The 13,559-nt window shown below is 45.3% G+C and overlaps 1 protein-coding gene across 1 annotated transcript in view; it reads left to right on the top strand.

Annotated features, from left to right (window-relative positions):
• The first annotated feature begins 9,796 nt into the window (after positions 1 to 9,796).
• TRIM33 (tripartite motif containing 33) overlaps positions 9,797 to 13,559 on the top strand; it is a 65,227-nt gene continuing 61,464 nt past the window's right edge. Inside the window, 2 exon segments of the mRNA XM_006118832.3 lie at positions 9,797 to 9,945; positions 9,948 to 10,277. Of these exon segments, the coding sequence (XP_006118894.3) occupies positions 9,867 to 9,945; positions 9,948 to 10,277 (409 nt within the window). The 5' untranslated portion in view covers positions 9,797 to 9,866.

Consider the following 13,559-nt stretch of genomic DNA (forward strand, 5'->3'; position numbering starts at 1 on the left):
TGATAAATTTCCCTTAGGACAAAGTTATGTATAAAGCAAAAAGAGAAATATATTTGCTTCTTAACACTACAACTAAAGCCTTCTAAAGAGATTGAAATGCTTGCCACCTTTATATTTCTATCAGCCACAGACTCCAGCATAATGGCTGCATCTTTGTTTGCCACGTGGATGGTGAGGTCAAATAGAACTGTTGGAATATTGCTTTTCTGATGGAAGCCTGGTGTGATTGCTCTCCTACTGGCAGCCTGACCTTCTCTCCTGCTGGTATCCTAATGTGGTTCCCTGCTGGCTTCATCCCTTACTTACTGCTGTGTCGTGCTTCCTGTTGCCTCTTAATCTGCATGTCACCACCTTTTCTAAATACAAACATAAAATCAAGCTGCAGTGAATTAATATAAAATAGCCACGTTAACTTCAAATCTTGATTTAAGAAGCTAACAAGGTGTTCTGCTCTTTGTTTCAGCTTATCTGTCAGGAAAATGTTACCAGGTCACTGGCTGTTATGTTGCAAAAGGTAGCTGTTCTTCCCTTATGGGGATAGATACTCATCAATCTACCAGTTTTAAAATACAGAATTCACTGCCTCAGGAGAGTCTAATGCAGTCACTTCTAGAACTAATTTTTTTGATGCTTTCTCAAACTCAGGTATATGTTATGCCTTTCTGTGTCTGTTTCAGAACTAACTTTCTGGAGAACTTAGGAAGAGTGTCTTAAATTAGTCTGTTTGTCCTAGGCACTTTGATATGATGAAATGATCAGACCTTATACTAAAGTACTATGCTTCTGCTACAAAATATAACTGAAGTTTCAGATACTGTGACACTATTCTTTCCTTTTTGTCCCAATAGCCACTCTCATAGTCATTGCATACATGTTATTGCAAGTTTATCCTTTTTCTTTCCAAGCCTTTTAAAATTGGGCTTTCACAATGGCATTTTGTATGTCAGAGATCTGCTCTTGTATGGCAAATACTGCTGAAAATGATTTGTATTGAAGTGCTGCCTTGGGACCCGTTATGCTTAGCATTTAGCATTATACCAACACAACAGAAATTAGTACTTGCTTTTATTGAAGTCCTTATGCATAACTGAAATGTGCACTAATTCCTGAGTCCAGTGTCCTGTTAACTTGAGCCCTCTCCTAGAGGACCTAGACTTCTTCCTATATCTTGGGTATTTATGGATGGGAAAGGCAGACATGCAGAAGAAATGTAGGACCAGTAAGGATTCTTCAATAAGTTGGGGTGAGGGAGTGCCCATGAAGGTTTGCACATTAGTGTGACCGTAACTTAAATCCAAACCTCACCATTCTTTAATATAGTCTTTATCTCAATTGTGTTAATCAGCAGGGCACCCGGCAGCTTTGGCTACTCTATGAAGGAAGTAGATGATTGTCAGTATAGGAGTATAGGGAGCCCTCTTTAATAGAAATCCCCGCTACACTTCCATGCAACCATGGTCATTTGAATAGGAGCAGAGTAGCTTGGTAAGGTTTTACTCTGAGATGCATCATTTTGGGGTCTTTGCCCATTGCAAGGCCAAGCTGATTTGGTCAGAGGAATTTATATAATGTGTTGCCGGTGATGCTGTGATTTGCATGAGAAACAGAGAAGTCTCTCAAATATAAGTTTCTTACCCTATCCATAAGTATTCCACTCCTGGCTGTCCTGTGCTGTGCCAGAAGTGTCTCATCTCAGTGATGACTATTGGAGCCATACCTGTGCCTTGACTGCCCTATTCCCCAAGGATATGAAGAAGGATCAACCATCCCCCAGTTACTTTGCCAATACAGAATCCAGGAGTTACCAGATTTTTTTTTCTTGAATGATTGCCCATATGTTGCTCTTGGTGACTAAGGCTTTAGCTACATTCCCAATTGAACAACAAAACTTTTGTTGTCCACAGGTGCTTCAAAGAAGTCCTCCCTGGAAAAAATAAGTTTTGCTGCAGCAAATGGCAGTGTTAATGGCTTTTGTTGGCAGGAGCGCACTCCTGTAGACAACACAAACCCCGTTTGTTGGGGATAGAAGTAATTTGTTGGCAAAAGTGCTGACAAACAGCATTAATGCTGCCAGACTTTTAGCAACACGGCCAGGACGCTAAAAACTGTGTGGTGTAGACAAAGCCTAGCAAACAGTGACTTGATGTGAAGGAGGATGCTTAGAATCTACGAAGCCATTGGTTATAAGAGAGCTTTGGCAAAATGGGCATCCAACCAGGAAGCCTCAGTGAGGGAATAGTGCTTTGTAAATGCACACTTTGATCCCCAAATAGGTGCCCTACAAATATAAAAAATGAAAACACCTTTCAAAGAGACCACGGGTACTGCCTGCACCCTAGTCAAATGGTCTCTTCCTTGATGTCATAGGTAACTTTCTAAAATAGCTAGTAGTGGGATTTTCTCTGAGACCTTTCCATATAACTAATCTAGACACCTGATCCAGTTCTGGAAGAATACTTCATCTAATTCCGTAGGATCTAAAATAACTCATATTACTTTGTTAGGCACCTAACAGTTCATTGCCCATGCTGACCCAGGTGCTGGTGCTATGAGTGGAGATACAGAATGAACCATAACCTCAATTCATATCACACATGACACAGTTTATATACATATGTCCTAGCTACTTATATAACTACTTTTTGCATGTGAAGACCAATCAGTTAAGTGTGGTCCTGCCTACTTGGTTTACTATAAACACATCTGCAAGAGTTAATTTAGTTTCTCTCTTTCTGTATTTACTATAAACTTTCACAATAGCTGGTGATGCCAGCAGTCACTTGTTTGGGCTTGTTCTGCAAGAACTTGTTCTGGCTTGTCTTGTCTTGTCTTGGGCTTGTTCGTGTCACCTAGTTAGCCCTATAGCAAGCTGGTAACATAGTTTAATCCAATCAGAGACCCATTTTGAAAGCCTTTGGGATGATGTAGCTTGACCCTTAACCCTATCTGCAAAAGCAATAAACAGTCTAGAAGAAGAGACCCTGACTGTTTTTATATTAAGGTAAGTGGGGAGAGTTCTGAGTACATCTAAGGTGTGAAACCTCACATCCCCTTGTTTGGTGTCTGGCTTAGGTAAGAGAGTAACCTGACTTTGAAGTCAGAGCTCACATTAGGTAAAAATTCCCAATGGGGTCCTATGGAAGACAGTGTATGGTGGGTCTGCCAAAATGCCTGTACTTTTCCTACCATTTGGGCTGACCGTGCTTGCCACTAAAAAGGCTGCATCTCTTAACAATTTGAGATCTCAAGCAGGAACAGGATTCTTGGACTTAAGGATATTCATCAACTAGTCCTGAACCTACTGCCAGGAGAATATCCTTTGACAATGAATCAGAGAACAATGTGCTCATATTCCTGCCAAGGGCACTCTGACAGAAATAACTGCCCAGTGCTGTTTAAAGATAAAAAATAATAAAGAAGAAAAAAGGGGTTGGGGATTCTGTTTCCAAGGAAGAAACATGAAACTGCTGCATTCAGATTTAAATCTTTTCCACTTAGCTGCAGGTGTGTCTTGTGCAATCTTTTCTACTTTGAGAGTGAACACTGAAAGCAGAGCAGCTTTTGTTCACTGTGGTTAACCAGCCAGCATCCATGCTGTGAGATACTGTGGGAATGGGTATGGATGAAGAACGTGTCTGTTCTGGGTACTAGTGGATAGTGATCTTTTTAGGCTATGTCTACATTACGCATTCTTGTGCAAGAAGATATGCAAATGAGGTGTGGTGATGAATATTGCCATGCCTCATTTGCATACCTAATGAGCCGCCACTTAGTTCATGGGGCTTTTGTGCAAGAGCTGTTCTGCCGCTTATTTTCAGAATGAACAATGTAGACATAGCCTTAGAGTGCTGGTCCATGTACATTCCAATTGTTTGTTTGTGTGTGCGTGCGTGCACAGAAACCAGAAGATTTTTGCCTGGTAGCATCCATTGGATTAGTCTGTGTGTCCTCTGGAATGCTACCATTATGGTGGCTAATATATAGCCTTGTTAACCCACCAATCCCCCTGTTCCTTATTACTGCCTGGTGATGGCAGCTGGATTGTCTCGCTTTTGCAAATGCAAGTACTCCTAATTGTATCTTAGTGTAAATAGTTATTAATTATTAGTTAAATTTATTAGAAGTTAAAACTGTGCTAGGAAGTAATTCTCCCTTCCCCTCTTTTCCCCCATACCAGGGTGCACGCCTCATTCTCCGGGGTTTTAATCTTGCCAGGCTTGCAGCAGTCTTATGCCCAAAAGTGACTCTACACATGTTTGAAGAGTTTGGGTGAGGGTCACCAGAAAGAAGGTGCTGCCTTTGCAAGAATTTCCTGCCACGAACCCTTAAGGATCATGAGGAGAGACTCAGGTTACCACTTAGGGAGGGTGCACTTGTCCAAGAGGCTTGTTAGAACATAAGAACGGCAATACTGGGTCAGATCAAAGGTCCATCCAGCCCAGTACCCTGTCTGCCGACAGTGGCCAATGCCAGGTGTCCCAGAGGGAGTGAATCGAACAGGTAATGATCAAGCGATCTCTCTCCTGCCATCCATCGCCACCCTCTGACAGACAGAGGCTAGGGACACCATTCCTTACCCATTCTGGCTAATAGCCATTTATGGACTTAACTTCCATGTATTTATCGAGTTCTCTTTTAAACCCTGTTCTAGTCCTAGCCTTCACAACCTCCTCAGGCAAGGAGTTCCACAGATTGATTACGCACTGTGTGAAGAAGAACTTCCTTTTATTTGTTTTAAACCTGCTGCCCATTAGTTTCATTTGGTGACCCCTAGTTCTTATATTAAGGGAACAAGTAAATAACTTTTCTTTATCAGCCCTCTCCACACCAGTCATGATTTTATAGACCTCTATCATATCCCCCCTCGGTCTCCTCTTTTCTAAACTGAAAAGTCCCAGTCGCTTTAACCTCTCCTCATAGGGGACCCGTTCCAAACCCCTAATCATTTTAGTTGCCCTTCTCTGAACCTTTTCTAATGCCAGTATATCTTTTTTGAGATGAGGAGACCACATTTGTACGCAGTATTCAAGATGTGGGCGTACCATGGATTTATATAAGGGCAATAAGATATTCTCCGTCTTATTCTCTATCCCTTTTTTAATAACTTTTTTGACTGCCGCTGTCCACTGAATGGACGTCTTCAGAGAACTATCCATGATGACTCCAAGATCTGTTTCTTGATTAGTTGTAGCTAAATTAGCCCCCTTCATATTATATGTATAGTTGGTTATTTTTTTCCAATGTTCATTACTTTACATTTATCCATATTAAATTTCATTTTCATTTTGTTGCCCAGTCACTTAGTTTGGTGAGATCTTTTTGAAGTTCTTCACAGTCATCTTTGGTCTTAACTACCTTGAGCAGTGTAGTCTCGTCTGCAAACTTTGCCACCTCACTGTTTACCCCTTTCATAGTCCATGAAAGTTGTTCTTTAATTTTCTGTCTTCTGTGTGATTGTGCCATTTGTGTTGCTGTTAATGTGCAGCAGGAAGATATTATGTAATGAAATAACTATATACTTTGTCTATTTAAAAGTGAACAGCAACACAACCTGTCACCAAAGCCTGTTCATAATATCAATATTTATGTAGGTTCAGGCTGCTGGCTAGAAGGGCAGTACACCCACATCCACTTTTAGGAAGTAAGGAAAAACTTAATCTGAACCAGTCCCCTGGGGAAAACAAAAGGCAGACAGCTGATGAAGAATATGAAACACTGGATGGGTATGTGAAAAATGAGATAAAAGCAGGAAGGAACTGGGCAACAATCTATAGTGTTGGTCCTAAATTTAACAGTTTTGAGTTAATCTAAACTAATTTTTAATTCCCATCATGTGGTTCAGAGATTAAGGATCACAACTCACAATTTCAATGCTATGCTCATTTAGTAAATTATTTTTTGGAACTCCAGATAGTAATCTTAAAAGCAGGTTTTTGCTTATTCTTAACCAATTAGTATTTATTTATTCATTCATTCACTGCAGACAATAGTGGTTTTCAGTAGGTTAAGTGTTAATCAAATGAGCACATAAGCTAGGTGTCTTAACAGTATAACCTGAAAAGGAAGAAGGAAATTACTGTGGTTTGACTTAAAATTATTAGTACAAAATGCAAATGAAAAAATATCCTGTAATCTATCAGCAAGTAATATGTTTCCGATGAGGTAATTTATAAGAAATAAGGAGTTGGTCAAATTAGTCGAAACAATAGTAAAGAATAAAATTGTGCAGCATGTAGAAGAACATAATTTGTTGGACAAAAGTCAACATGGTTTCTGTAAAGGGAAATCCTGTCTTACTAATCTATTAGAGTTCTTTGAAGGGGTTAACAAGCATGCGAATAAGGGGGATCCAGTAGATATAGTATACTTGGATTTTCAGAAAGCCTTTGACAAGGTCCCTCACCAAAGGCTCTTGTGTAAATTACATGGCCATGGGATAAGAGGGAAGGTCCTTTCTTGGATTGCGAACTGGTTAAAAGACAGGAAGCAAAGGGTAGGAATAAATGGTAAATTTTCAGATTGGAGAGGGGTAACTAGTGGTGTCCCCCAAGGGTCAGTTCTGGGACCAATCCTTTTCAACTTATTCATAAATGATCTGGAGAAAGGGGTAAGCAGTGAGGTAGTAAAGTTTGCGGATGATACCAAACTGTTTAGGATAGTCAAGACAGAAGCAGACTGTGAGGGACTCCAAGAAGATCTCACCAAACTCAGTGATTGGGCAGCAAAATGGCAAATGAAATTTAATGTGGATAAGTGTAAAGTAATACACATTGGGAAAAATAATCCCAACGATATGTACAGTATGATGAGGGCTAATTTGGCTACGACAAATCAGGAAAGAGATCTTGGTGTTATCGTGGATAGTTCCCTGAAAACTTCCACACAGTGTGCAGCGGCGGTCAAAAAGGCAAATAGGATGCTAGGAATTATTAGGAAAGGGATAGAAAATAAGACGCAGAATATCTTACTGCCCCTGTATAAAACTATGGTTGAATACTGTGTACAGATGTGGTCTCCTCACCTCAAAAAAGATATTTTGGCCTTGGAAAGGGTTCAGAAAAGGGCAACTAAGATGATTAGGGGTTTGGAACGGGTCCCATATAAGGAGAGGTTAAAGCAACTGGAACTTTTCAGTTTAGAAAAGAGGAGACTGAGGGGGGATATGATAGAGGTCTATAAAATCATGAGTGGTGTGGAGAGGGTGAATAAAGAAAAGTTATTTATTAGTTCCCATAATAGAAGAACTAGAGGACACCAAATGAAATTAATGGGTAGCAGGTTTAAAACTAATAAAAGAAAGTTCTTCACACAGCGTGTAGTCAACCTGTGGAACTCCTTGCCAGAGGAGGCTGTGAAGGCTAGGACTATAACAGAGTTGAAAGAGAAGCTAGATAATTTCATGGAGGTTAGGTCCATAAAAGGTTATTAGCCAGGGGATAAAATGGTGTCCTTGGCCTCTGTCTGTCAGAGGCTGGAGAAGGATGGCTGGAGACAAATCGCTTGATCATTGTCTTCGGTCCACCCTCTCTGGGGCACCTGGTGTTGGCCACTGTTGGTAGACAGGATACTGGGCTAGAAGGACCTTTGGTCTGACCCAGTACAGCCGTTCTTATGACTTCTAGTAGTTCACGCTATTTATCATTCTGTACAAAATGAAACCTTTTAGGTTTCAGGCAAATACAAGGCCAAGACAAATGTATGAGCAACTGTTTCAGAGGAACTGTCATTTTTCTACTCTCTGCTAAGCTTATTTGGGTTTGTAAGATTCACAAATCAATACATGTCTTGGCCTGTAATTGGCCCTCAACTGATTCCTTTGATAAGTGAAAGATCCAAATAGAAAGACCTTGCCTATAATTTTTTAATGAGTGAATAAGAGGCAACTTTTAAATTGTACCATTCCTCTGCACTGCTGGTTCATGATTCAGGGGGTAGAGAGGATAATGGTTCTGTCTGTTCCTTTGCATTCAAGCCCGGTTTCCCAACCGGGGTTCCGCAGACCATCATCAGGGGTTCCGTGAGAAATCGTGGAATAAATAACGCTGGGCGGGGCCTGGAGCATCTGTGTTGCCCTTCCTCTCCTGCTTGATTGACTTCTGCGCTGCTCAGGTGGGCTGCTGTGTGGGAGCAAGCAGCCATTTGGGCTCCGTGAGTGAGAGGCAGGAGTGGGAGGAGAAGAGAGAGAGTGAGGCAGGAGGGGGAGGATATTTGATATTTGAAAAAAAAATTAGATAATACAAAAAAAGACAGGAAAAATACTCCAGTTTTTTTTCTTACAATGTAAGCTCAGACGCACAACAGCTCTTTACAAATAAATGTTCTTGAAAAAAATTAGCAGTGATTGAATTGTGCTCCCCGCTGTCAACTTTTTCTGGCCAAGCAAATATTTTCATAGGTACGGGTTCCTCGGGATTTGAAAAATTATTTTAGGGGTTCCTCCATGGGAAAAAGGTTGGGAATCACTATAGTAAGGGTTAGTCATGAACTACATGGGTCACTGCAGGCAGGGCAACATGAATTGCATTGCCAGTGGGTCACCTAGCTGAGAGAGAGACAACAGTGGGATGCTGTAGATTGGGCTGTTTGGTTTCTTTTCTTGGTGTTTGACTAGTAAGTGTTTGCAGGCAGTGAAAACAAATATAGCTATTTGGTTCATTGACAGAGGCAAACCCGGTCCTCAGTGTAATGCCATTAGCCCCCATGCATTGAGCTGAAAGCCCCAAACACCTGGCAGACGGGCTGCAGCTTAGTCAAACTTTGTTGTGAACTTATCCCTCAGGCCACTCTTGTTGATGCTTATGGACACCACGGAGCTGCTTTGTTCCATCTGCTGTCAAAGGAGTTGAGCCTGCTATGGCTGGGGCTGGGCAAGAGATGTCTGTGGGCAGCCAAGGAAAGAAAGACTCCTAATCCCGTAGACAGGCCTGAGTGCAGAGAGACCCCCCAGTGGAGAAGCCCCCCGGGAATGGACAGGCTTGAGTGGAGAGCAACACGCACCATGGACAGGCCAGCGCACAGAGCCCCTTGTGCCCCCAGCGCTGGGCCTCGCTCACGCAGGCTCGGTGCACAGCTTGGCCTGGTTCCCAGCGGCCCCGGGGGGCTCCGGGCAGCTCCAAGTCTCTGTGGCTGGGCTGGCAGGCTCCCAGGCAGGGGGTGCCCCCCCGCCCCCCCTGCATGGACTCCACTGATCCCATTGGCTGGAATCAGGGCCAATGGGAGCAGGGGGGCCTGCCCATGCCTGGAGCCACAGGGCCTGCTGCTGGGGGGGGCTACCTGCACCCTGAAAGTCCTGCCCAGCCCCACCCCCCTGCAAATGAGCGACCGCGTGGGGATGGGGGCGGGGCAAGGGGCCTTGGTTTTGTACCCCTGCCTGGCCGTCAGCCCCTGGCACTGGCGGAGGGGTGAGAAAGGTTCCCCCGCAGCAGTGGGCTGTGCCGCTGCCCATCACGCTCCCCGCAGTGGCAGTTGGCTGCCGTGGCTCGGCCGCTTGGAAGCTGATTGGCGGCGGCCCCTAGCGCAGCCCACGGCGCAGCCAGTCGGGCGTCGAGCTGCAGCGCGAGCCTGGCGAAGTCGCAAGGAAGCCCCGCCCCTTCCCTCCCGGCGGCGCAGCAGCTCTGGCTCCACTCAGGGCGGAGCTTCACGTGCACGCGCATGCGCCGCCGCTCCACAGGACCCCGCCGCGCGCGTCCCCTTTGCCGCGGCGGCTCGGCCCGGCACGTGCTCAGCCCCGCCCCTCCGCCGCCTGCCGCGTAGCTGGCGGGCACGAGCCCGCAGCGCGTGCGGGGAGCCCGGTGACGCGGGGCGTGCGGGCGCAGGCGCGGCGCGGTGCGTGCGCGGAGCGGGGAGTCGGGTTCAAAGGAGGAAACATGGCGGAAAACAAAGGAGGCGGCGGGGAGGGGGCCGCGGATCCCGGCCCGGTCGGCCAGGAGCCCGCGGCCGCGTCCCCCCCGGCCCCGCCCCGCTCGCGCCCGCGGCCGCCCCGCCCGAGGAGCGCGAGAGCCCCGGCGCGGCGGCCGAGAAGGGCCCGGCCGAGGCGGAGGCGGAGGCCGCGGCGGGCCCGGGCCCGAGCCCGGTGCCCCCCCTGCCGGCGGCCGCGCCGGGCCCGCTGTCGCTGCTGGACACCTGCGCCGTGTGCGCGCAGAGCCTGCAGAGCCGGCGCGAGGCCGAGCCCAAGCTGCTGCCCTGCCTGCACTCCTTCTGCCGCCGCTGCCTGCCCGAGCCCGAGCGCCAGCTCAGCGTGCCCGTGCCGGGCGGCGCCAACGGCGACATCCAGCAAGGTGAGGCCTGGCGCGAGCCCTCAGGCCGGCGCTGCCATCTTGCGCGGCAGGGAACGGTCAGCGCGGAGCCTCTGCCCCGCGCAGCGCTGCGTGTGAGGGGCCTGTAGCTGCCTGCGCCACAGCGCACCCGACGCGCGGCCCGGCAAGGTGACGGTCTTGCCCTTGTTAGAACTGAGAACTTTGTTGGCAAGTCTTCTCCGCTCCGGTCTGCACTAGGGAGTCTCGGTTATTTCAAAATAATGAGCAGCAAGTCCACATTACCAAGCCCTTTATTTCTAAATAGTGGGCTGGTTATTCAAAATCTGAACTTCTGCTTTCCTTGGGGAATAACGCTTATTTTGAAATAACTATTTTGAAATTGTGGTAGTGTGGACACTCCACTGCTGCTATTTCGAAATAACTACTCCCCAGACTAATTCAAAGTAAGCTTCGGGGATAGCCAAGTTAGTTTGTACAGGGAAAACTTAAAAAAATAACAAATAGTCTGGTAGCACTTTAAAGACTCTCAAAACATGTAGACAGTATCAGAGGGTATCATGAGCTTTCGTGGGCACAGCCCACTTCTCCAGAGATGATCTGAAGAAGTGGGCTGTGCCCACGAAAGCTCATGATACCGTCTACATGTTTTGTGCGTCTTTAAAATGCTACCAGACTATTTGTTGTTGTTTTTTTAAGAAAATTCAAAGTAATTACTCCCCTGTGCTTTCCTGGGGCTCTAAGTTGAGGTAGAGCATCCCCATTCATGGAGCTTGCCTTGGACTAGTTTCAAAGCTCCCTTAAATAGGGGACACATTATTTCGATTTTGTTATTTCAGGACTAATTTCAAATTTTCTTATTTCAAAATAATTTCCTAATGTAGACATGCCCTCAAAGAGTTTTGTCTCTGGAAGTTTATAATATGAATGTCAAGTAGCAATTTGAAGAAGTTAACTTCATTTGAATCCAGATTATTATTTGGTTTCTGGCTAGAAAAATTTACATGCTCACATTAAATGATGCTGTGTCCGATGGTGTAATATCTTCATGCTCCATTAACATTGGGATAAACAATGGGATTTATTTCTAAACTTGATTAAAATTGAATTTTGTCATGTTTTGAAATTTTCTGGTTTTAGATATTTAACTTAACTATTTGTAAAAACTGCTTTTAAAGTGGTATTTTGGTTAGTGTCAGTGCTTTTTTGTGTATTTTAAAAAAAAAGTACCAGTACTCCACGGGAAAAGTTGTTGAGCTCTGCCTGGAGGTGCTGGTACTGTGTCTGGAGGTATGTAGTACCATCACACAGAAAGCATTGGTTAATGTTCTTTTTAACCAATCTGGGGAACACTTACTTGAGGCCCGTTTTCCAGTTTTACAACTGTTAAAAATATTGCTTACTTAGGTGAAATCTAATTAACCTAAATGGAGCTCTTTGTAAAATGCTATTTATCTTCATCTATACGTAACAATAACAGTGTCATTCTTTTCATGACTGAAACATTTCAGACATTTCTGTTTACAAATCAAATTGCTGCTGCTGCTCCTTTTAATAAAACTTGGTTTGGCCTTAGTCATCAATGAGTACTTTTGGCATGTATTAACGACCTTAGGTTAGAAACACCCATAAATATTTGTATGTGATGTGCACATGGTATGTGTACACAGTTAGGTTCAGAGCTTCAGCTATGCACATATGGTTGACAAAGCAGTGGTTTTCAGCCAAGGTATGTGTACTTCTGGGTTTACACAAAGACAGTATATCAACAGGCTATGTGAAAAGCACTAGTAGAATCAGTACAAAGTAAAATTTCATTTCCAGTGTTATACTATACACTGAAATATAAATACAGACCAATATTTATATTCCACTTGATCTTTTTTATAATGGTATGGTAAAAATGAGAAAACAAGCAATTTTTTGTACTAATGTTCTGTAAGTTTGCCTGATTATGTGTGTGTCTGATTTTGTAAGTAAGATGAAACTTGGGGGAGAGACAAACAAATCAGGCTCTGGAAGAGAGTACAGTAGGTTGGAAAGTTTGAGATCCTCTGATCTGCAGTATAAACTGATGAATACAGTAGTTCACACTTTGCCAACTGGTCCACCTTTTAACCTTGCCTGTTCTGTACATTATACATGTGTCTCATGATTATGTGAATAAGAGCTGAACTTGTGCATTCTCTATTGTGTGCTCTTGTTGAGTACACATCTTGAATTTTTCTTTGGATTGCAGGAAAAGTATAGAGAACTCATCAGATGTTGTAGAACATGGTATCAGGTGGTCCATCTTAAAATGAAAGGTGATTAACTGTACTTTGAAAATGCTATTTGGAGGATTCTGACACACCTGATGGTCTTTTGCTGAGCCTAGATTCTACATTTTCCGTACTATAGAGAATGTACACTAATAAAGGATGTAGAATATTAAGCCAAATGTTGCATGCTTTAACAATAGCATGCCCAGCTAAACAAGTGTAGAGAATTAGTAAAGAGTAATTTCTGCAGAAAATAATTGAGGCTGGAAAATACATTCCAATTCTCTTGAAGAACACTCATATTTTGTGCAGGTGTAAAAGGCTTTATAACTGTTTGGGGCAACTTAGATGCATAACTGATGTGTAAATTGAGATGTATAAATACAGGCAGTCCCCGACTTACGTCGGATCCGCACTTACAAACTGGGATTTTCTCGCCCCGGAGCTCACGGGCGGCGAGTCGCCACCCGTGTCCTCTGGGGCGAGAAAAGCTTCTCCCGGTCTCCCTGGTCTGCTGGGGGGGTCCAGCAAAGCCGCTGGACCCCCCCAGCAGACCAGGGACACCCGAGCAAAGCCTCGGAGCACGCAAGCAGTGGGACAGCCGCGGTGCGCCTGGACTGTCCCGCTGCCCGCGTGCTCTGCGGCTTTGCTCCACGTCTCCCAGGTCAGCAGACCAGGGAGACGGAGCAAAGCCGTGGAGGACTTGGGCGGTCCCGCCACCCCCGTCTCCCTGGTCTGCTGGGAGGGGCGGGGGTGCAGCTAGTGCCCCCCCCCAGCAGACCAGGCTTTTCTTGCCTACCCTTGGGGTAGAGCAGCTGGGGGCTGCCGGGTTGGTCCCGCAGCGCCGCTCCGGACCAACCTGGCAGCACCCCAGCTGCTCTGCCCCAGGCGTCCTGATTCAGCCGCTGCTGGTCAGTTTCAGCAGCGGCTGAATCAGGACGCCTGGGGCACAGCAGCTGGGGTGTTGCTGGATTGCTCCAGTAGCGCCAAGGAGCCGCGGAGCAACCCAGCAGCACCCCAGCTGCTCTGCCCCAGGGGTCCCCAA

The sequence above is a fragment of the Pelodiscus sinensis genome, chromosome 27, assembly GCF_052426305.1.
Source record: "Pelodiscus sinensis isolate ZL-2025 chromosome 27, ASM5242630v1, whole genome shotgun sequence".
Lineage (NCBI taxonomy): Eukaryota > Metazoa > Chordata > Testudines > Trionychidae > Pelodiscus > Pelodiscus sinensis.